Source organism: Sceloporus occidentalis, unplaced genomic scaffold (assembly GCF_023333645.1).
Source record: "Sceloporus occidentalis isolate IW3139 unplaced genomic scaffold, rSceOcc1.0.p SCAF_6, whole genome shotgun sequence".
Lineage (NCBI taxonomy): Eukaryota > Metazoa > Chordata > Lepidosauria > Squamata > Phrynosomatidae > Sceloporus > Sceloporus occidentalis.
The window spans coordinates 2,103,611-2,128,295 of NW_028316986.1; the positions used below are offsets into that span (position 1 = coordinate 2,103,611).

Here is a 24,685-nt window from a genome sequence, read left to right on the forward strand (position 1 = left end):
TCAGGAAGTTCCTCCTAATATTGAGCTGGAATCTCTTTTCCTCTAGCTTGCCTCCATTGTTTTGGGTCTTATTCCCTGGAGCAGCAGAAAACAGGTTTGCTCCCTCCTCAATATGACATCCCTTCAAATACTTAAACAGGGCTATCATATCACCTCTTAACCTTCTCTTCTCCAGGCCAAACATCCCCAGCTCCTTATGTCTCTCCTCATAGGGCTTTCCAGACCATACCACATTTTGGTCTCCCTCCTCTGGACACACTCCAGCTTCTCAACATCTTTTTTGAATTGTGGTGCCCAGAACTGTGTTATTCCAGGTGGGGCCTGACCAAAGCAGAATAGAGTGGCACTATGACCTCCCTTGATCTGGACACTATACTCCTAATGACGCAGTCTGCAATTGCATTGACATTTTTAGCTAGTACATCACACTATTGGGTCATGTTCAAAGGTTTCCAGACCTTTTGGTCGCCTTCGTCTGGACGTGCTCCTGCTTTTTGACATCTCTCTTGGATTGTGATGCCTAAAATGTTAGGGACAGAGGGAGATTTGGCGCCACCTCCTTGGCCACCTGCCACATTGTTACCTCTGCATCCTGGAAGGGCCAGGATGGAGAATCTGCCCCAGATTTGCACTCAAACCTGGCGCAAGTCCACTGCCCTCTGATATGGGCCCCACCAGCTCCAATGGAGTTCTCCAAGGTGCTGGAGCTGGTTGTGTGGCTAAAAGCACAATCCTTGGCTAGCTCTGTTAATTGAAGTAACTCCATTACCTCTGTTAATTCATCAGGGAAGAGCGGAGGGGCGGAACTGTGCCCTTCCCAATTGGCAAACTGCTGTGGCCTTTCCTTGCTTCGGTATACTTCCTCATGAATAACTATTGCCATCTTGACCACACTCTGATGTTGCTTGGCCACCTGTGTCCACCTGTGAAATGTCAGAGCGCATGGTTGAACAAAGGCCTCTCCTGAGCCAGTGGCTGCATTTTCACTGCAGAATTAATACAGTTTGACGTTGCTTTAACTGCCATGGCTCAGTGCTAGGTGATTTTCTTAAGATACTCTCTCTTTGAAAGGCCGAAATGATGCCTACCACACTACCAGATACGTCCTTGCAATTGCACAACATCTTTAGCACAGTCAGTGTTTTGCATTGAGTTCCTCTTTGTGTGTATTTTTAATCTGAGGGTGATGAATCCTGCATTTCAGGCTGAGGCAGGATTCTTTGGTTGCAAAGAATGATGCAAGCGAAATCTGCTGACCTTACATTCCTGACATTCTCGTTATTTTCCCGAAAAAGCCGCAGCACCCATTAAAATCCCCCCCCCCCCCGGTTCTCGTCCCCAACTGTCGCCCTTCATCAGTGTTCCTTTTTCTTTTGGCAAGGAGCTGTTTACCCTCAAAGTGGCCCTGAAACCTCACAACTCAGAGGAAGAAAATAGAGCATATGCTATTAATAAAGGAAGAGCTGTGCTGGGAGGAGGTAGAGGTAAAAGCAGGCCGCTTTTTCAAGTCGTGGCCAGGCCAATTCTGGCAGTGGCACGTTCAGCGAAGGCAGACAAACCTGCCCACAGCCATGCCATCCTTTTGCTTGGCTGGACATGGCTGGACACGAATTGCTTGCGCCAGGGGTTGGCTTGGAGGCTTCTGGAGGTTCCAGTCCATGCAGCTAAATGGTTGGCCTGGAATCCTGTTAGGGACTCACACAAGCAAAAGAATACTTACAGAAGTACAGTAACACCCCAAATCCACAAAACAGGGATATCTTTTTATTCAGCCAATGCAAAAAATGCATGGTGCACATCCCAAATCCACAAAACAGGATATGAACTTGAAGGCTTTCATGGCCTGCATCCATAGCTTTTTGTGGGTTTTGGAGGCTATGTGGCCATGTTCTAGAAGAATTTATTCCTGTTGTTTCGCCAGCATCTGTGTCTGGCATCTTCAGAGAAGCTGAAGATGCCAGCCACAGAAGCTGGCGAAACGTCAGGAATAAACTCCTCTAGAACATGGCCACATAGTCCCCAAAACCCACAAAAAACTATAAAAGAGGGATACCTATTTATTCAGCCAACCAATATGCACAGAATACATAATGCACATCCCAAAACTACAAAACAGGGATACCTTTTTATTCAGCCAACCAATATGCACAATGTACATGTTGCAAGCTTTTTGAAGCTCCACTGACTTTTTCATCGGGCAAAGGTGCTAGAAAACCAAACAGGACAGAGGAAAAAGTGACGATGTTGGAGTCATAGGCCTATATTTTGTCCCAATGTTGTTATATTTGTCCTTAGTTAAGATGGTACAGCGGAGTATCTATGTAGGCAGAAGCCATTCCTCCTCCTCAGACATGCAGATTCTGGAAGATGAAAGGTGGTAGACACCAGAAAACAGAATTTAATGTCCTTTAGCAACACAGAGACATTTTTGTCTGATGTGGAACTTCTCCCTTTGCATACTAAGGAGCCCTGGTGGCGCAGTGGTTAAATGCCTGTACTGTAGCCATTCACTCAAAACCACAAGGTTGTGAGTTCAAGAGCAAAAGGGCCCAAGCTCGACTCAGGCTTGCATCCTTCCGAGGAGGGAGCTAAAATGAGTACCCAGACTGTTGGGGGCAAATTAGCTTACTTGCTGTTCACTGCTATGATCTTTGAAATAGCGGTATATAAATAAAACAAATTATTAAATTATTATATTCATTTGAGGTTTGGAGAAGTGCAAAGCCTTCAGCTAACCCGTGTTGGCAGGGATAATCTCAATTAATTTTCTGTCATCCCACTTTCCCAACTGCTTTTAAAATGTCCCAGTTTCTCTCCTCCTTCTGCTTTCCCACTTGTCCTCACCTTCCCTCCTTTGCTGCAAACTGAGTCCGTAGAGCAAAATTAGTTCATAAAGTAATTTAAAACAGTTTCAAACAATATGAATAAATATAAATGCTGTGACTTTATTTGCACAGTCTCAAAGATGCTGCAAGATCCTTTTGCATTGTTGCTGCTGCTGCTGCTGTTGTTGTGTGCCTTCAAGTCGTTTTCAAGTTACGGTGACGCTAAAGGTTTCATAGGGTTTTCTTGGCATGGCTTTTTCAGTAGGGGTTTGGCATTGCCATCCTCTGAGGCCGAGAGAGCGTGACTTGCCCAGGGTCATCCAGTGGGTTTCCATGGCTGAGCCAGGATTTGAATCCTGGTCTCCAGAGTCCTAGTCCAGTGCTGAAACCATGCTGGTTTTCTCCCTTTGCATACTAATATAAATAACATTATCTATCTATCTGTCTGTCTGTCTATCTATCTATCTATCTATCTATCTATCTATCTATCATCTATCTATCTATCTATCTATCTATTTACATTTATTTATTAATTTATTATTTTCTTATATCCCGCCTTTCTCCCAATACAGGGACTCAAGGCAGCGATATTTACGATCTATTTACATTGATTTCCATGGCACTCTTTATCATGAGACTGTGGGGGAGGCAGGCAACTGAAATCAATTCAAACAGCTTAAAACGATATAGAGTTTAAAGCAATAAGAGTAATTTAAATGGACCAAAGACAAATTTGATCGTTTAACACACTAAAAGAGATTAAGAGAAAGCAGCGTAAAACCATCAATGCATACATTTTCCAGGAGGTGGGGAATCAGTTATGCCCCAAAGGCTTTATTAGAAAGCCTTGTTTTAGCTTGGCAATGGAATTAACTGATATTTATACGGGAGTTGGCTGCCTATTTAAGCCAGCTTCCAGAGGCTGCATCTGCACTGCACAAATAATCCAGTTCAATTGCCATGACTCAGTGCTATGGAATCCTGGGATTTGTAGCTTGTTGAGGGACCAGAGCTCACTGACAGAGAAGGCTAAATGTCTCACAATAAATGTCTCTCTTGCAATAAATCAAATCCAAAACCATTGCAGAAGTGGCAGCTGGTAGATCCCACATCAATGTATCCATCCCAGGTTTTACTCTAGCCTTTCAAGGAGTTCTCCAAGGTGCCGAACCCAACCTTTCTTGCTTCCTTCCTTCCTTCCTTCCTTCCTTCCTTCCTTCCTTCCTCCTCTCTATCCATAGCTGCATCAAAGTACATGATTTTTTTGAGTAAAAAGGACAGCTCTTATTCACATTGACTCACATTCCCTTCCTGGCATTTTTTGCATCCAGAGTACTGTATGTCGGTTTTGCCCAGACTGTGCCTCAGTTTGCAAGAGACGGCGAGGGCTGACAATTTTGGCAGATTTGAAAAAGGGAGGAAACTGGGATTGGAGGAAATCTCCTGGAAGAATGGGGCCAGTGATGGTTACTCAGGAGGGTGGGCATGGACCACTTCCAGCCTCAGAGGCCATAGGCTTCCGTCTGCCACAGATAGCTGCTGTGGCAACTGGTGGTTCCTATGTCAGCAGAGCTCTCCAAGGTGCTGAACTGTGGCCCTCAATTGGAATCAGCACCTTGGAGAATTCCTTCAATGCTGGCCAAATCCTGGAGTGGATTACTGCCCCACTGACATGGGAGTCACCAGTTCCTACTGGTTGCCACTGGGAGTGCAAGATGGAGGGAGAGGTGGCCTTAGTGTCCTGTTGGTGGGCTTTGCCTTCAGGGTCAGCATGGACACCAGGTCAGCAAAAGGCTGACCAGGACGAGTCTTTCTTTTAATCCAGCTGAACCCTTCTTCTATAGTTAGATGCCCCCCAAATTTTCAAGACAGCAGTGGCTGGTTTTGCTTGAGAGTAGATGCATGCTCAAAGGCACCCTTTGCATATCACTTCTTCTGGTTTTCTTTTTTTTTGGGGGGGGGGGATGCTGCTTCTCTGGACATAGAATCTAGCCCCCAAAACGAAAGTTCATTTCCTGAAAATTTTTTGGATGGTTTCTTCGGAACTGGAAGGAGCCAGATTGAAATGTTAATTGATGGAGTATTTGGGGGTAATGATGAAACTATGAAAGATGCCTGTGTTCGTGTGTGCGCGCAATGCTGAGTCAGAGAGAGATGAGCAAAGCTCCACATCCCTCCCAGCTTCTTCCTGCCTCCTTTTTATAGTTCTCTCTCTCTCTCTCTCTCTCTCTCTCTCTCTCTCTCTCTCTCTTTCTGCATGCACATCTTTTGTCAGATGAGATGAGCCATTTCTGCTCAGGGCCCTTAAGCAGACTTGACGGGGCTCCCAAAGGACAGCAGGGAGCATTGTGAGGACAGGCTGGCTGCAGCAGGCTGGGGCAAGGGGAAAAGGCCTTCCTGGGCTTTCTCCAGGCAAAGGGAGATGCTAGCTTTGCTGAAACGATGGATGCCACCTCATCCTATACAGAGAGACTCTGAATGGGACAGAGAATCTTAGATATTGCAATCCCAAACTGAAAATCTCAGAGTTGGAAGAGACCCCAAGGCCCATCTAGTCCAACCCCTTTCTGCCATGCAGGAACTCACTATCAAAGCATCCTCATTGACAGATGGCCATCCAGCCTCTGCTTAAAGACCTCTAAGGAAGGAGACTCCAGTACACTCTGAGGAAGGAGTGTGTTCCACTGTCGAACAGCCCTTACTGTCAGTTAATGTTCAGGTGGAATCTCTTTTCCTGTAGTTTGCATCCATTGCTCCGGGTCCTAGTCTCTGGAGCAGCAGAAAACAAGCTCGCTCCCTCATCAATATGGCATCCCTTCAAATATTTAAACAGGGCTATCCTATCACCGCTTAACCTTCTCTTCTCCAGGCTAAACATCCCCAGCTCCCTAAGTCTTTCCTCGTAGGGCTTCATGGTTTCCAGACCTTTCACCATTTTAGCCCCCCTCCTTTGGAAACGCTCCAGTTTTGAATTGTTCTGCCCAGAACTAGACACAGTATTCTAGGTGGGGCCTGACCAAAGCAGAATAGAGTGGCACTGTTACTTCCCTTGATCTAGATACTATACTTCTATTGATGCAGCCTAGTTGCATTGGCCTTTTTAGCTGCCGCCTCACACTGTTGACTCATGTTCAACTTGTGGTCTACTTGGACTCCTAGATCCCTTTCACATATAGTTTCATTCAGGCACCATCCTATATCTATGCATTTTGTTTTTCTGCCCTAAGTGCAGTACCTTACATTTCTCCGTGTTGAAATTCATTTTGTTAGCTTTGGCCCAGCTTTCTAGTCTATTCAGCTCATTTTGAAGCTAATGGTGAGGGATTGAGAGTGGCAGTTAGAGTGAAATGAGAGCTCAAGAGAGTTACTTTTCTTTGGATCACAGCTCCCAGTATCCCCAGCGATTTTGAAGATGGTGCTTATGCTCACTCTGTGGCATCAATAGTGCTGCGCTACAAGGGTACAGGTACATTGCAGGAAAGGAAAACGGAGAGCAAAACCTCTTTGGATGATAGCAAAGCATCCTTCTTCTTGAGGAGGAAGCTTAGGAAATCCCTCACACAGACTTTTCAAAAAAAGGGAAGGGGTACCTCTCAACAAATATGTCTAAATTCCTAGCTTTAGGAACTAAAACGCTTCTCTGAGTCTTATCGGGCGTTGCCGATGTCTCCCGAATGTGTTGCCAAACTGTGGGAGGCCATTAGACACAGAGGCAGATAATCTCAGAGAAAATATAAGGAATAAGCCCTTTTAACGTAATTCAACACGTGGTTTGGGCCATGCCAGACGGAGATTAATCGAAATCCAGCTGCAGGGATGAATCTTGCAGGGAGAGAAGGGATTTTGCTTTGCGCCGGTCGCTCTGTGGGATGTGCCCCACGCTGCCATGGGTCCCTGGGGTCTCTCTGCATCAGAAAAGCTAAGCAGGCCTTGCAGAATAGGAAGATGGTGGAAGTGATCCACTCATGAAAGGTGGATTCCCAGCCCAGTGGGGCAGTGAGTCCCCTCCAGCTTTTGGATAGCTTTAAGGGAGCTCTCCAAGGTGCTGAGCCTCTTTGGCAGATATACAGCACCTTGGAGAACTCCTGGAAAGTCTGAATTAAAACCTGGGCTGGATTCACCATTGACATTGGGTCCTGCAGTAGTTTCCCATTTCACTGCAGAAAAAATGCAGTTTGACACCCCCTTCACTGCCATGGCTCAGTGCTGTGTAATTCTGGGATGTATAGTTTGTTGTGGCACCAGAGCTCTCTGATAGGAAAGGCTAAATATCTCCCCAGATTACAAATCCCTGTCAGGAGCTGCACCATGCATCTTGTCTCCCATGATTTAGTGCTGAGATAGATTTGTGAAAGAAAGAAATTGATGGGAGTTGGCGTACTGAGCAACTGGGATGGGATATGCAGTGGGATGTTTATTGCAAGGGGTTGTTGACCCCGTTTCTCTGTGTTAAAGTAACAGAGAGAAGGGAATTATGCCTGGCTAGAGACTATCTAAGAAAGCAGGCAGAAGGAACAAGGAGGGGGAACTGAGAGGAAGAAGGTTGTTTTAAAATCATAGAGTTGGAAGAGACCTCAAGGGTCATCCAGTCCAACCTTATTCTGCCATGTTGGAAAACACAATCAAAACACTCCTAAACGTTAATCTATGATTCTATGATTCACATTTGGGAGTGTTTTGATTGTGTTTTTCTGCATGGCAGAATAGGGTTGGACTGGATGGCCCTTGAGGTCAACTGGACACAGTATTATTCCAGGTGAGGGCAGACCAAAGCAGAATGGAGTGGCACTATTACTTCCCTACACTATACCTCTGTTGATGCAACTTAGGATCACATTGGCCTTTTTAGTTGTCACATCACACAGTTGACTCATGTTCAATTGTAGTCTACTTGGACTCCCAGATCCTTTTTACACATGTCCAAAGGAGGGTGATTAAAATGGTGAAGGATCTGGAAACCATGCCTTATGAGAAATGATTGAGGGAACTAGGGGTGTTTAGTCTTGGGAAGAGAAGGTTAAGGGGTGCCATGATAGCCTCTTCATCCTTGGAGGTCTTTAAACAGAGGCTGGATGCCCATCTGTCGGGGATGCTTTGATTCTGAGTTCCTGCATGGCAGAAGGGGGTTGGACTCGATGGCCCTTGTGGTCTCTTCCAACTCTATGATTCTACTGTAGCAACAATGCAATTTGACACCACTTTAACTGCCATGGCTCCATCCTACAGAATCTTGGGATTTGTTGTTTTTGTGAAGCACCAGCACTTTCTGGTAAAGACGGCTACAGACTTTGCGAAACTATGGAGCTACCATACTTCAAAGTGGTGTCAAACTGCATTGTTTCTACAATGTGGATGCATCCCAGGTATGTGAAATTTTGGTCCGTGGACCATCGACATTCCTGGCCGAGGTGTCCTTCTGTTTGGCCTCCATCCCTCTACAACTGACAAAGAACACATTTTCCCATCATCTTGCTTCCCTCTTGTTTTTGAAGAGGCATGCATGCAAACGCATGCACGCTCTCTCACACGCCCCACTCTCTTGCTGCTGTGCCCCCCACCTTTCTCTGAGGTCATATTATCCTCTTAGGCTTTAAAACCATCTGTAATTACGCCTTGTATCTGCAGGGCCAGCCCAAAGCTGATTTTACTGCCTGGTTTTTCATTTCCATTGCTGCCGAAACCAGTCTGGAGGCAGGTTTCTAATCATCTGCCCAGAGACTGGAGGGAGAAGAGGGTCAGCAGTCAGCCTCAGGAGGATGGCACAGGCTCAGTGGAGCCCTCTGGTGGCAAGCGGGGCAGTTACAATGTGTGCAAGGGCTTTTTCCCCTTCCCAAAATGGATGCCCAAGAGGGACACCATCTCTCCTTCTTCCCTGCATGGTTCCCACCCATTTAATTACTTCTGCTTTGGAGAACATTCAGCATCATCCTCTTCGGTGTCCCTTCTTTGTGCGTTTAGTGGATTTCTGATTTTGAGCCCCATTTCAATCCTCATTTTAATCATGAATTTCAAACATGATTTTTATATTTCATTAATGTTCTATGTATTGTAATATAAATACAATAATGATAATAAAAATAATAATTTATTTATATGCCGCCTCTCCCGCGGATTACAACATCAGGTAAAAACACATAAAAAATACAACATACAATTAAAATGCCTCCTATTAATTCCCTCCCTCCCAACCTCACTTCAATAAAATATCAATTAAACAATCAAGAATTAAAAGAATTAAAATTAAATTAAAAATAAATAATGAAACATTCAGCCAGTCAGAAACAAAGGGATGGGAGATCTCTTAATATGTGTATTTTATGGATCTTAATGTGTGTATTTTGTGTAACGATTGTGTTTTATCTGTGTTATAACCTGCCTCCAGCTGCGAGGAGAGGCAGGTAAGAAATAAAATTATTGTTATAATTATTACTATTATTGTCATTATCCATGCATGACGTCTTAGACGCAAACCTAAATAAATAAATAAATAGGATTTGTGTCTGTCCATGCATGTAAAAATGTATTATTATTATTATTATCATCATCATCATCATCATCATCATCATCATCCTGCCTTCCTCCCAATACAGAGAAGTCAAGGCGGCTTACAAATCTAAAGCAGCCCAAGTTAAAACAGTATAAAACAGGCAAAATACAAGTTTTTTTAAAAAACCATTAAACAGTTCAAACAATTAAAAGCATTACATTACTAAAAACTAAAGTTTAAAGCTCTTTAAAAGTGTATGGCAAATATCGAAAAGATGTTTTATTTATTTTTTTATTTATTTCATTTTTATGCTGCCTTTCTCCCAAAAAGGGACCTAAAGCGGCTCATGAAATAAAAACACTCAAAATACTTTTAAAAAATACATAATAATAATGATAATAATGTAGTTTATTTATACCTCCCGCCTCTCCCAAGGATCGAGGCGGGATTACAACCTTAAAAGACACTTAGTACAGTTGACAATCAATACAGCAATAAAATACTAACACTGAATTTTCCAAGAAGTCCTATTAGTTCTCGTCCATTAGCCAACCATCAGAGTCCAGGAAGAGCAGTCGTCATAACCTTTTTATATGGAAGTCAGTGGATAAACCCGCCGGAAGAGACCCGCTTTGAGTGCCTTCTTCAAGGCCTCCAAGGGAGTAATGAGACGGGGCTCTTCCAGTATATGTGTGTGTGTGTGTGTGTGTGTGTGTATATATTCTAGTTAAAACAGTATAAAATTAAGATTTAAAAGCGTATAGATATGGAAAGACATAATCTAGAACATGGACCCCATACAAATGCCCCCCGGCATGATTTATAAAACCCTGCCTGAATAACAACGTTAAAATAACTGAATAACAACGTTAACAAATTAAAATGTAATAAATGATATGACATGTCTGGAATGGACAAGGTGGCCAGATGTCCTCCTTTTCCAGGGCATGTCCTCCATTCTGTGTGTGACTAAGAAGCATGAGTTTGTATTTATAGCAGTCTTGTTCACTTTTATTGAGGAATGGCCTACATTTTCTGGTGCCTTGTCTGCCTTTGCAGTTAGGACCCAAAAAAAGAAGCAATATCAAATTCTGATGATCAAAGTTGGTAGAAAAGATGTTTAAGGAGGGATAGATATGGACAACAGCTAGATTTTAAGTCATTAAAACACTTAAGTTACTTCATTTATTACAAGCTTGGAGAAAGTTCAGGAAGGGAAGGGATACATAGTACGGGACTCAAGACACAGAGGAATACATCATAGATGTTAAGAAGGGCGTTAGACATTCATGGAAGGAAGTCAAGTAGTTAGGTTTTTGTGTTTGAATTTGTTTAGCTAAGTGTGTTTTGTATAGGTTATGGATGTCAAACTGCAGTGTAATGGTTTGTAAAGCATTAAAGAACGGATGTTGTTGTGTTTGTGTTGAATATAAATGTAAAGTGTTTTTTTTTTTTAAAGGAAAAGAAAGGACATAATAAATCTCTAAAACCACACAGTCCAAGCCTGTAAGACACAATGGGGGAGAAGCTCAACAACAACAACAACAACACAACAATTAATATTACTATCCTTCTTCTCCAGACAGGTCGAAGCAGCTAACAATAAAAGCATCGATAAAATATAATAACAGTTTATCATGGTTAAATCCCAAACCCTCCCATCAACATATAAATCAATTGTTGAAGGCAAAGAGATATCCCAAAGTCTTGGCAGGTTTCTTCATCCAAAAAGAAACGAATCACATTTCGGTCTTCATCAGCCGCCAAGGGAATTCTGACATTTTGCATGTCTCCTTCAGACCAAAGCTAACATTAGGGTCCAGATTTCTGCAAAATCAAAATGTCTCTTCTCCTTCGCACCCAAAAAGCCTGGATGACCCCGGTACAAACCCCAGGAGCTCCAGGGAGGGCTGGAAAAAAGTCTGCCTGAAATCCTGTATGGCTATTGCTGCTTTACAGCAATATCAATCAATATAACTGAACACAAGAGAGTTTCCCAGATCCTTGCGCAGAACGCGCCAGGTTCGGTTCCTGGTATCTCCGCACAAGGCTAGGAAGAAGCCATTTCCCCTGAATGTAGCCTTGGCTTCCAGTCAGAGTCGACAAAAAGGTGGATCAAGCGCCTAACTCCCTACAAGACAGAATTCAGAGACATAGCTGTGTTCATCTGGAACAGCAATATGCAAAGGGATCTTGTAGCACCGCTGAGACTAACTGAGCAAAAAGAAGTTGTAACATGAGCTTTCGTCGACTTGTTGTATTTCCTCAGATGCATGGAGTCTACAAAAGCGTAGACTACAACAACAAGAATAAACTCAGTCTCAAAGATGCTGCAAGATCCTTTGCATGACAAAGGGTGGCAGGGGTGTGTTGTTGGCGTTGTTGTTGTCGTTGTTGTTTTAAAAGCCCTTCCCTCAGTCCCTCCACAGTATGCAAAGGGATCTAGTAGCACCCTTGACTCTGAGCAAAAGAAGTTGCAGCATGGGCTTTTGTTGGCTTTGAGTCTCCTTCCTCAGATGCATGGAGTGAAATGGTTCCCAGGAAGGGCCTTTATCACCAGACCAAATGAATCGCCATAGAAATGCAAAACCTGTGGGTATAGTGGTGAGATTCCCTCAAGGAACATAATTAAAACTGGACTTGTTGCCTCATTACCATACCCATAAGTTTGGCATTTCCATGGCTATTTTACTCTTTTCTCTTTCTCAAAACTATTTGTGGCAAATCTCAATATATTTTAACTTCGTCACCTTCTGTTGTTGCAAGATTATTTCTTTTTCACTCTCTCTGATGAAGTACATTATTGACAGATTCCTCTCTTTTGCGATTCAAGAATTTATTCTGAATGCTTTATCAATGTCAAGGTCCAGGTGATCAGGGACCCAACGGATAAACTTGGCTAAGGCTGGGATTATTCTAGTAAACAGATCTCCACCGTCTTTCTCTTTGAGTCCTCTGATCCTCATACCTTTGGCTCTGTTTTTGACTTGAGCTGTTCTCTTCAGGGTTGTTTCTCCTTCTGATAATGGTTCCAGATTTTCTGGGGGTTTTCCCAGCTTCACTGTTTTGTTACGTAACTCTTGTGTCCTAGTCTTCCCATGGTTTATGTCTTTTGTTACCATTTCTAGCCTTTGTCTGAATGATTCAAGTTTATGATAACCATATTTAAATATTTGAAAGGAAATCATGTTGAGGACGGAGCAATCCTGTTTTCTGCTGCTCCGGAGAACAGGACACAGAGCAAAGAATTCAAGCGACAGGAAAAGGGATTCCAGCTAAATGTTAGGAAGACATTGGTGATGGTAAGAGCTGTTTTGACAGTGGAAGATGCTGCTGCCTCGAAGGGTAGTGGATTCTCCTTCTTTAGAGGTTTTTAAATAGAGCCTGATGGTCATTTGTCAGGAGAGCTTGGATGGTGTATTCCTGCATGGAAGAAGGAGGTTGGACTAAATAGCTCTAGGGACCAACTCTAAGATGCTTCGATTCTGTGTGCCTTCAGTTTTTAATATCTACTAATACAGTTGTGGGAATCCTGCAGCCTTCCAGATGTGTCTGGATTCCAAAAACCACCAGCCCCTGAGCCAGCAGAGCCAAGGGCAAGGAGTTCTGGGAGTTGCACTCCAACAACATCTGAGATTCCAGAAGATACCCAATCCCAAAAATAATTTTAAAACTCTAAAGCCCTAAAGGCTCCATTCTGTTAAAGCATATTAAAAATGTCTAAAGGGGGAAGATTTGAATTTAATTGTATTTTTCATGTTTGACTTTAAGTAACTCTAATTTGGGCTTATTACAAAGGCCAAAAAGGCACTACAAGCCACATCCAGATTTAATTTGCATTGATGTTCTGCTTTTCCCATTTGTTACTTCATTGATATGAAGATGATTTTGTTCATTTGTCGAAATCTCATGCTTCAAAGTGTTACGCTCCACAGCGCGGACGTTTGCTAATCGGTTCTGCAGGGTCTCAGGCTTGGGAAAGTTTAAAAGTGCTGCTCTTTTTGCAAAGAGTAGCTTCTACTCCTTTATCTTTCCACCATTTTCCAGTCTTACGTTTAAAGTTTTCATACTCCCATTCCACATCATAACGCCTCTTGGTTGCTTGCAGTAAAGTCAGTTTGAATCATTTGAAATTTTGGGGAGACATACAATATAAATAAATGTGATAAGGAGGATCGATTGACGATGACAATGATGATTGATCACGGCCAGAATTCGGCATCACATTTACAAATATATAATCTGTAGTTACTCTCATTGTGGAGCATTGCTACCTCTTATCCTTCTTTTTTTTCACCTTCTCCTCCCTTTTCCTTCTCCTCTTCCTCTTCCATTCCTTCCATTACTGCTGCTTCCCCCCTCCTTCGCTTTTTATTTTCTTCCTCCTTCAACTTTTCTTCTTCCTCTCCTTCTCTCCTCCTCCTATTCTTTCTCTTCCTCTTAATTTTTTCCTCTTCTGCAACTGTTGTTGTTGTTTGTTTGTTTGTTTGTTTGTTTATATTGTCTATAGTTTACAGTTATAGAATAAAACATTTATAATGCCTTTTCAATTTCTTCTTCCTCCTCCTTCTTCTTCCAGTTTCTTCCTCCTTTCTTCTCTCCATCTTTTGCTTCTTCATTTTCTTCCTCTTTCACTTCCTCTTCTTCGTTTTCTTCTCCCTTCTCCTCTTCATTTTCTTCCTCTTCTCTCCTCCTCTTCTTTCTCTTCTTTTTCCTCCTCCTCTTCATTGTCTCCTTCCACTTGTCTGCTCCTTTCTCTTCTTCATTTTCTTCCTCTTTTTCCTCCTCTTCTTCTTCCCTCCATTTGTTCCTCTCCTTTCCTTTGAAACAAGCAAAGGTGAAAGGCAGCCATTTCCCGGAAAGGCTTTTGCTCCATTTTGACGCTTGCAAAGTGTTTAGCTATCTGTGCAATCAATCTTTTGCCCCCAAATACCTTCTTGGGGGGGGGGGGGGGACAGGTGCCACTCTTGCCATCTTTGGAGCTTTCCTATGTTCCTAGATGGCATTTTGGGGCAAAAAAGATTTCTTGGGGAAATTTTGCCAAAAAAATAACCTTTTAACCACTGGGGGGGTGGGGAGTGGGGGGGACAAGGACCTTCAAATGCATTGGAAATGCTCTCCACACCTTAGAGCTCATTTGGGGGCACTTTGCAGCAAAAATATTAGCTGGATACTAGCTGGAGTATTGTTGGAGCAATTGGCAGACATGTTCCGTTAAGCGTGTGATTGTACTTTGTCGACCACGATGCACAAGGTCTGTTCTGTTCCTGGCTGTGTGAATGGAGTTCTATAGGCATAACAATTGTACAGTCAGTTGCTGATGATGGCTTACAATCCACGGGTGCCTTCAATGTGCCACTTGATTCACTGGGATTGTGGACAGCCCTCTGTGCATCCTCCATTGCACCAAGGAGACAACAAGTGGGCACATGGGCAGACAAGCAACTGGTTGCACCATGCTGGTATGGAGCAGAAGGATCCCTGTCTCTTCAGAGACAGAATCCCTCTCTTTTCCTCTCCTGGTGTCTAGTTGTCTTAGAACTGTAGGTTTCTATAACACTTCTTCTGCTTGAGAACCAGTAGAAGCATAAATGTCATGTGTGTGTGTGTCCATTCTTTGGAAAGTTGGGTTTGAGGATGCTGCAGCCCAGACAGGGAAAGTCTGGTGTAGAAGGTCTTTGGAAGACTGGGCCCTTCCCTCTGTTGGCCAAAGTGGACCAAGGTTCTTGGCAACCTAGGCTCAGAGGGACATCCCATCCCTCTGATCGAACGTGCTTTGAAAAGATGTTCATCCTTAGATGCCCTTTGTGATCCCTTCAAATGTTGTGTAAGAGGGGAAAATGTATGGAAAGAAGACTGGAAGCCTTTGGAAAACTGGGTCCTTATATCTGTTGGGCAAAGATGGGCCTCCTAGTTTCACAGAATTATCCCAACACTCCAATCTACAGTGGGCTTTTGGTATCTGCTGGGTTTTAGTTACAGGATCCGCCATGGATACCAAGATCCATGGGGACTCAAGTCGCATTAAATACAATAGGTTAGTAAAATGGGTCAAGTCCTTTATACAAAAGGACAAGATCAAGGTTTGCTTTTGGGGGTGGGGGTGGTGGAATATTTTCAATCCATGGATGATTGAATCCATGGATGCAGAATCTGTGGATATGGAGTTCCAAATTTAATTGCTTTGAGAAAAGGTTCATCTCTAGAAGACCTTTGTGATCCCTTCCAATGATGTGTAAGAATGAAATTTTATGGGAAGAAAACTTAAGTTGGGTGTGGATATAAGGCAAGGGGATTGTACTGGTGGTCCTTAGCAGAGCCACACCATCCTCTACCTCCCAGATGTTTCCTTTCCATCTCCCCAAATGTTCTCCTCACTTTGATCCAGTTGCACCTCCTTCCTCCCTCATTCCGGGCCTACATCCCACTATGGACTCAACTGCCCCATATGGTTGGTCTTCCCTCGATGAACCCCTTTGGACCCCCAAAGGCTTTCCCCATGGTTTATCTTCCCCTTACTCCTTTTCTATGCCCTCCACATCTATGCATCTCCCACTTTCCTTGAGGGGAAGGCAACTCCTGCCTGCAAACCTGGCGGTGTGGCTCTGTGCAGGACTGTGCAGAGTGGGGCGTGTGTGGGGAGGGTTGTGGGTAGCATCATGGGGGCAGAGTGTTGTCGCTTCTCCCGGCTCTGGTACCAGAAGCAGGAGCACATGCACCAGAAGAGGAGAACCTTGGCACAGAGGGCCACGCCACTGAGTTTGCAGGCCAGAGCAGCATCCCTTCCGGCAGCGACTTCCTCCTCATTCTTGCCGGCCACCACTTTGAATGAGAAGTGGCAATCCCACCACCGATCAAGCCAATATGAGGAGAGGAGACTCCTTCTTCCTCCTCCCCATCCAAGTAAACCCCATAATCCAGGAGATCCAATTGCCTAGGTTTTGCCTCTATGCTTTATGTCTTTCTTCTGCAGGCTATGGACACGCAGCACCAAGTACTGATGGCGGCAAAGTCTTCTGCATGTTCTATGCCCTTCTGGGGATTCCACTCACCCTGGTCATGTTCCAAAGCCTGGGCGAGAGGATCAATACCTTTGTGAGGTACCTGCTCCACCGCATCAAGAAGTGCCTTGGCATGAGGCGGCCGGAAGTTTCGATGGCTAACATGGTCACCATCGGGTTCTTCTCCTGCATCAGCACCCTCTGCATCGGGGCCGCCGCGTTCTCATACTACGAGAACTGGACTTTCTTCCAGGCCTACTACTATTGTTTCATCACCCTCACCACCATCGGTTTCGGGGACTATGTGGCCCTTCAGAAGGAGCAGGCCCTGCAAACCAAGCCCCAGTATGTGGCCTTCAGCTTCATCTACATCCTGACTGGGCTGACCGTCATCGGGGCCTTCCTCAACCTGGTGGTGCTACGGTTCATGACCATGAACGCCGAGGACGAGAAGAGGGATGCTGAGCACCGAGCCCTGCTCACCCACAATGGGCAGGCCAGCAGCGTCCATACCACAGACACCACCACTTCCTCGACCGCCGCCGCACTCGGGGGCATAGGGGGAGTTGGAGGGGGTGGCGGCGGCCGAGGGGGCCTCCGGAACGTCTATGCCGAGGTTCTCCACTTCCAGTCCATGTGCTCCTGCCTTTGGTACAAGAGCCGGGAGAAGTTGCAGTACTCTATCCCCATGATCATTCCCAGAGACCTTTCCACCTCGGACACCTGCATGGAACAGAGCCATTCCTCACCCGGGCATTACCCGGAGACGCCCTCCAACCGTTGCTTCTGCAATGCCCAGCGTTCGGCCATCAGTTCGGTCTCCACGGGACTCCACAGCCTCTCAACCTTCCAGGGACTCATGAAGCGCCGGAGCTCAGTGTAAAAATAAGAAAAGCCTAGGAGTCTTTGACGCGCGCGCAGCTGGAAGGGGAAACAGCCCCCTTCCTTTACGTCAGAGAAAGGGAGGAAGGCTTGAGGAGACAGGCACAATAACCCAGGTGGAAAGAACAGGGCAACAATAGAACTTAGCATTTATACAGATAATATATTGAATCAAAAAGGAAGAAAGGCAAAAAATGCAGAGGGCACTGCAAAACATGCAGTGAAAAATCAGTTGGTGGATCAAGGCATGGGTTGGTGGCCCTACAGCGGGGAAGTGAAGCCACACAAGTCTCTAGAGCTGAGGCTAGGAGTGGGTCCTCAGCTCTGGGTCCCCTGCACTTGGTAAGAAAGAGTGGGGACAAATTGGGGGCTAGTTCTCCAGAAGGGTCAGTATGGTGCAGATGGTTCCCCTGAGTCAGAGAGTCTCCACTTCAGATGCTACTTCAGGTGGTTAGATATTTTTGTTTTTTGCAGCCACTCCATAACAAATGAAACTTGAAAATCAGTTTTTTCACCCTTGCAGGGGCATTGTATGGAACTAAGTGTGTGTGTGTGTGTCAGTGGCAGGGTTGGGTAGCTCTCTCGGCTGAGTTGCGTGCATCTCGATTTATACCTCTGTGGACTGATGGAAGGAGATCAAAAATTCTTCCAACCCCACTCTGTTTTTTGGATCCTATCTGTTCCTCCTCCCTTTCCTCTTGCTGGATGTCGGAGGGCAGGGAACTTGCTCCTGAGTTCACATTGTGTGCACACACACATCGTTGCTTATGAATTGCACACAGATGGCTTTATAAAGACTGACTTTGGCTACAAGGTCTTGGACAGTCACTCAGCAAAAATGCTGCCTTCTATGCATTGTGTTCCACTCAGAAATGACACTTGCTACCTTGCTGTCTCCCGGAAAACACAACTGTTCCAATCGCGTCTCTCAAATTGCTCCCCCATGTTTGTGTATGTGTGTGTGTATTTGCAACAGAGGGGCACACAGCCCAGTTCCATCATCAACATAGTTGCACAAGGTTATGTCTGCACTCTGATGAAACCCACAAACCCCATGGCTGGCTCTGCTGCACCCCTCTTTTTCCCCTTTCCTCTCCTGCTCCTCAGTAATTTTTACAGAACAGAATGTTGTGGTGGTTTCTGTTCAAATCTGTTTTTCCCACAGGTGTGTGGATTTTGGGGAAAGTGACTCTTACTGAAGAATAATGTTCCAAGGGTGCACCCCTAACATTATCCTGACTTGGGCCCTGTCTGCATGGGTCAGGATACCCTGGTGGCTGCCAGGACTAACCTGGCCCCAAAGCTTCCCTGTTACCTGGCCCTCTGTTCCTGTGACAAGGTGGCTGTCTACTCACGTATCCATGTGCACATGCATCCTGAGGTCAGAATGAGGCACACACGTGCACATGCATCCGTGTGTAGATCTGCACATGCACATCACCATGGGTCATTCACTTCTGAGGTCAGAATGAGACACACATGACAATCACATTGTTGGGCACCTCATTCTGACCTCAGAGCAAGTGGCGATAGATGCATTGGGTGGTTCAGCAAGTCACCTTTGCAGGCAGCTGCCCCAACAGGGGAACGGAGGGCTCTGGATCTTCATGGAAGATCTGGAGTAAGAGGTAAGTTTTTAAAATTCATTTTAAGGGTGTTGTACCCCAGTTCTGCTGTGGAACATGCTGAGTATCATCTGGACTGCTTACAAAAAACTAGTTAGTTTGGGCTGTGCTTCATCTGAACAGGACTCCACCAGAACTTGTCCCATGCAGACAAGGCCCTGGACTGAGATACAACTGGAGCTTGGAGTGATGTGAGACCTGCATGCGCTCAGATTTCTTCATCCACCTAACTTAGAGGTGGCACGTTTTGGTAAGGCCAGAGCAGGAGTGTAGCTAAAGGATGGAGGGGGAGAAAGCAAAATAAGGGCATTCCCCCCCCCCCCAATAAAAAGTCTCTCCTCCCCCCAAATGAAATTTTCCATCACTCCCCAAATTTCTAGCATTGCAGTAATCTAAAATGTCAGTGAGCCTTTAGAAACAGAGGCTAAGCATCCAGAGTGACCCAGGGAATGTGAACCCAGCAAACGTGAAAGAGTTGTAAGTGTGAATGGTGTCGCAAAGCTCACTCTCTGCAGCGCTAGAAATTTGGGGACTGGAGGCAAATGTCACTGGAGAGACAGAAGTCTAATAATTTTGGAGAGCAATGTCCTACTTCTCTCCCCTCCCTCCATAAAGACACCCCTGGGGCAACTTCAAGATTTTCTTCCCTGCAACCCACCAAAATTGGGGGGGGGGGGTGGTTTGAAGAAAATAAGCAAACAAATGATAAAGGGTCACAATACCATCTTTTGGTTTGAAAATTGTGTTTTCTGTGTTTTCCTTCTGCAAGAGTGACCTTTCAAAAGGATAAACTGCTGCTTCTTCTGGCTTTCGGGAGAAGCGATTCACCCGTGTTTGCCAGAGAAAAGGTGTCTTGGAAGTTGTAAGAGTTGAGGGCCATCAAAACAGCTTCGGAGGGCCACACATAGCTCCAGTTTGTCCATTTTGGATCTAAGTGAAAGCTTCCCACTTTCTTAGGCTGCGCTGTTTGATTTGAAAACCACAACATCTATGCAAACCAGAGGAAAATGATAAACTGTGGGCTGCGCTGAGCCAGAGAGAAGACACTCACTTGTCACATTTTGCTAATCCAGACATCAGTTGCACCCCTTGGATAGCCATCTTTCTCTCCCTTCCAGCTCCTCTGCAGAGAGGAAATGTATTGAGAGTTTGCAGTATTTGTTGCTGTAGTTCTCAGGCTTTTTAAAAAAGATATACAAAATGACCTTTTTGTTGTCGCTTTTTCCTGGCAATTCCCAATACAAGTTGAGTCTCCCTTATCTGAAATGCTTGGCACCAGAAGTGTTTTGGATTTTGGAACCCCCCCCCCCCATTCAGATTTTGAAATCTCTGCATATACATAATGGGATACCTTGCAGATAGGACCCAAGTCTAAACACAAAATTCGCTTGTGTTATGTCTGCACCTTACATACCTAGCCTGAAGTTTAATTGTATACACAATATTGTTAATAATTTTGTGCACAAAATGAAGTTTGTATACATCGAACCTCCAGAAATCAAAGGTTGTCATTGTCTCAACCACCCTTGTAGACAATTTTGGATTTTGGAGTATTTTGGATTCTGGAATTGCGGACTCAACCTGCACCACTTGCAGCATTTTATTCTCATCTATTTTGCATTGCAAGCGTATGTTCCCTTCTCTCCTTGTCCTTTCCTTTTTTAAAAAATTAATGTTTTCAGGTTATTGTGTTATTCTGCATCAGTGCAACAGCGCAACCTTTGCACCCTAACTCTGTGACTCTGGAAAAAAATTAAAAATCGGAGAGGAGAAAAATTTGCCCAACCATAGGATCACCTCTGCAAGCCATGTTCTGCAAGCATTTGGAATAACCCTTCAAACACAGTCCAAAACAGTACTAAAAGGGATTCCACACAAAAGTAGAACCAGCAGGCATAGAGGACACAACAAAAAACCCATGCTCTTTCATGACAACTCACAGTTTTATACACTAGTCTGGAGCAGCCTTCTGAACCTGAGGGTTGGACTATCCATGCTGAAGTTTGGATGAATGCATTTCTTAGCATTCATGTGTCAGCCAGTCCTATGGTCCCAAAGCATGAAACCCATGGGGCTGAAACATTGTGCAGTGTTTTATTTCATTAGAAGGAGTTTGATTTCAAGTTTGGGGTTTTCCTACCTCACACTCCTCTCCTCCCCTTGTTATGGAGAAGACTAGGCTGAAACCCTCCTCCTGAATAATAAGTTCTAACATGGAGTTGAATCCTGTCGCTGACACACATTTGGGAAACCTGGAACTGCATACAGATACATCATTTTAAGAGCCAACATGGTCTGGCGAGTTCAGTGTTGGATTCCAACTCTGGAGATCAGGGATCAATTCCTCGCTCGGCCATGGGAACCCACTGGGGGACCTTGGTGAGCCACATTCTCTCAGCCCTAGGAAACCCTATGATACAGCTGTTCTCAGCCTGTGGGTCGCGGCTCCTTTGGGTCCCTGGCCACTAAATAAATGGCTGCGGAAACACGATCCATCCTGGGAAACTGCCTTCCGCGTAGCGAGGGATTTGGGAGGTTTTCATCCAAAGAAGTTGATCTGGGGATTCAGGAACTTTTCATCAAAAATAGATTTGGCTGAGGATATTGAGTGTTGTTGTCAAAAAGGGATTTGGTTGAGGATTCTGAGAGTTGTATGAAAAAAGGACTTGGCTGGGGATTCTGGGAGCTGCAGTCCAAAAAAGTAACTTTTCCTAAGCTCTGGACTGGAGATAGCCCCTAGAAAAGCTAGAACACAGATGCACCCATCGGTCCCATCCTGACACCTCTTCAGAGGAACTGCTTCCATTCTGAGGTTCTTTGCTGGACCTTCCAAAGTCAACTTAACCACATTGTAAAAGGCAGGGGAAACCTGAGCTAACTCACAGTCTGGAGCTGTCTCACAGCAGCTGTCTACTATATAAGAATATAATTTGGTTTTCTGCCACTTGGGCCCAAACATGTAGGATTCCCCCAACCCACCCCCAGCTTGCTTGCTTGCTTGCTTGCTTGCTTCCTTCCTTCCTTCATAGCTGCTTGCCTGCCTGCCTATTTCCCCATCCATCCATCCATCCATCCATCCATCCTTAATTACTTGCTTCCCTGCCTACCCCTTCCTTCCTTCCTAGCTTGCCTACCTGTCCTCCTGTTTCCCCTTCTATCCATCCATCCATCCATCCTTGCTTGTTTGTCTACCCTTCCTTCCTTCCCTCCTTCCTAGCTGCTTGCCTGCCTACCTGTTTCCCCTTCCTTCCTTCCTTCCTTCCTTCCTTCCTTCCTTCCTTCCTTCCTTGTTTGCCTGCCTGCCTGCCTGCCTATTTCCCCTTCCATCCATTCTTACTTCTTTCCTGGGGGTCGGTTCCCTTGACCTCTTCCCCTCTGTCAGTGTTTCTGACCTCTTGCTCTGGGGCTAAGCATAGCATTAACCTTCTCTCCCCAACCTTCTCCTTCCTTTCCCTTCCTGGGGAGCCAAGCAGAGGAAGGAAATGAGACAGAAGAAAAGCCCAGAGCCAGGGAGCTGCGGGGGGAGAGAGAGAAAGAGAAATCACAGCCCGACTGAGCTCCCTGGCTAAAACAGGCTCACGCATCAGCAAGCAAATTAGGCTAAGACGGTCTTAGGCTAAAGCTTTTTATATTCCTGCCCACGTGAGCCTGGCTGCAGGGGCAGTGGCAACCCGCATGGTGTCACGTAGGCCAAGGAGCGCTTCCCAAGGCTGGCCGAACCACCTTGGCTCATGGTCAAGGCCTCCGGGAAGCCAGCTTTGGCCATGGGGGCTTGTTCAGGAGATGCAATGACACAGAGGGATGAGAAAGATTGGTTTTGCAAGGATGGTAATTCCACTTGAAAGGAGAAGGCAAAGGCATGCATTTCTGTGCAGCTCCCACCTTGCTTAGATTTTGGGGGGCTGGAGGACTCTTTGATCTGCCCAACTTGACAAAGCTTTGATGGCTGTTGCAGAAGCTGAAATTAGGCCAGGAAGCATGAAAGGAGCATATTGCTCTCTGGATGCTGCTGGATGTGTGTTCCCTGCTGTCTGTCATAGCCATCCCAGTTAGTAAGCAATCCTGGTCTTCACAGCAAATGACAGGCTCACTGATGCGCTTACCCCTGAGTAAGGAGAAAGGAAATTCATCTCTCCAACTCAGCTTGAAAACTAAGTATCAGCCTCATTCCCACTACCTTTAAACCAGATCGCCAATCAGTTTGAACCGGTTTAAATGACCATGGTTTGCACTTGAACCAAATCACTGAAGCGATTTGGAGAGGGAGGCCATGAGCTAGACCCATGTAACCCAGGTCTTTTTGACACTGATTTTTTCCACATCTTTTTTGGATAAATCGATTCCACGCAAGTGTGAACCAGATGCAGATCGGAATCTATATAAATTTGCTCTTCGGCCAACTGGAGTGGGTCCATTTTCAGTTGATTCATTTGTGAATGTGACCCACAAGTGGGTTATTTTACAGGGAAAAAATGTGATTGGAGCAAATGTAGTGTGAACCATGCTCCACTGTCGAACTGCAAACCGATTTATTTGTAAGTGGGAATGAGGCCACGCTTTCTTGGATCACAGCTCTGACAACTGGTCCGCCTAGCCTACACCAAATGGTTGCAGGGGTTTAGGAAAAGTGGTGCACCAAAGCCACATCTGGTTGCCATTGTGTAGAGTGTCAGGTGCAATAGGGAGATTGCAAAAGGGGATAAATTTGTAAACCAGGGATCAGCACTTAAAAACCAAGGAGTTCTATATGTCAAACTGAAAGAAAAAGACCGGGGTGTGAGGAACACAGGGTCACCAATGGCCTCCAGGACCCTCCTCTTGCAAAGCATGGAGATTTCAGGGCTCACAAATCCAACTCAGGAATAGGGAATTTTGGTTTATAAATTCCCTATCCCTGAGCTGGACTCATGAATAAAGGCTTTTATTATTGTATTCATCACACAAATAGGCGACTTTTCCCATCGCGCCAGGAGTGGAGTGCTCAAAGGAAGCTCTGGGTGGTACCCACACATCAGACACCTTCTTCCAGAAAAAGGCCAAAGGCTCATTCCCGCTACAAAAGTAACCCGGTGTGTAAACCAAGGTATTTTGTGGTCGAATCTTCCCAGGGCCGTTTACTCCCCTTTGGCATTCATGCTTGAGGAAGTGGAGAGGAAGAACAGCTGCCACGGAGGGTGAAGAGGAAGAGAAGGAAACCTTGCCAAGAAGATCCCATGACAGACTTGAAGGCACACAACAACAATAGAAGAGGGGTGGTGCACCCCTTACCTTGCTGTCCATGGTGGTGGCAGCTACGGCACTCCATCTCCCTCTCCTTGTCTTGAATGACACTCAGCAGCGAGAGTGCCTTCGGGGCGCCAATCTGAGCCTCTCCAGACCCCCAGCCCTGACCTGCCCTCAGCAGCCTCAAATGGGGAGCCCAGCCAGAGCGCTCCTGGGCCTTCCTCCATCTTCTCCTCCTCATCATCCCCTCTGGCTGAGTGAATGTGACTTGCCCAGGGGCACCCAGTGGGCTTACATGGCCAAGCTGGGAAAGAAGGTGAAGCTGTGCTCCAAGAACTCTGGTGAAGCCAAGGGGAGGAAGGAAGGGAAAAAGGACTGCCCCGCCTGCCAGCTTTGGCTGTACCCAAAGGGAGCGCCATGGGAGAGAAACTGTCAAAGATGGTGCCCCACGCCCCCAAAAACGGCACCAGAGCACAGGATCTGGCTGAGAGAAGCTGGAAAGAACCAGCACAGTCCCTGCAATGCAAATCCGACCCATCATTCCCACCTGTCAAACACAGTTCAGATTAGAGTCTTTTCAAAAGAACTGCCCAAAAACTAGTGTCAGGGAAGAGCAGTTCTTTTGCATTTGCCTCGTTTCAT

At 45.4% G+C, this 24,685-nt stretch overlaps 1 protein-coding gene across 1 annotated transcript in view; it reads left to right on the forward strand.

Annotated features, from left to right (window-relative positions):
• Positions 1-24,071, forward strand: part of LOC149310315 (potassium channel subfamily K member 3-like) — a 95,139-nt gene extending 71,068 nt beyond the window's left edge. The window contains exon 2 of the mRNA XM_089528702.1: positions 16,286-24,071. Within this exon, the coding sequence (XP_089384828.1) occupies positions 16,286-17,196 (911 nt within the window). The 3' untranslated portion in view covers positions 17,197-24,071. The remainder of the gene's footprint in view (positions 1-16,285) is intronic.
• Positions 24,072-24,685: the final 614 nt, after the last annotated feature.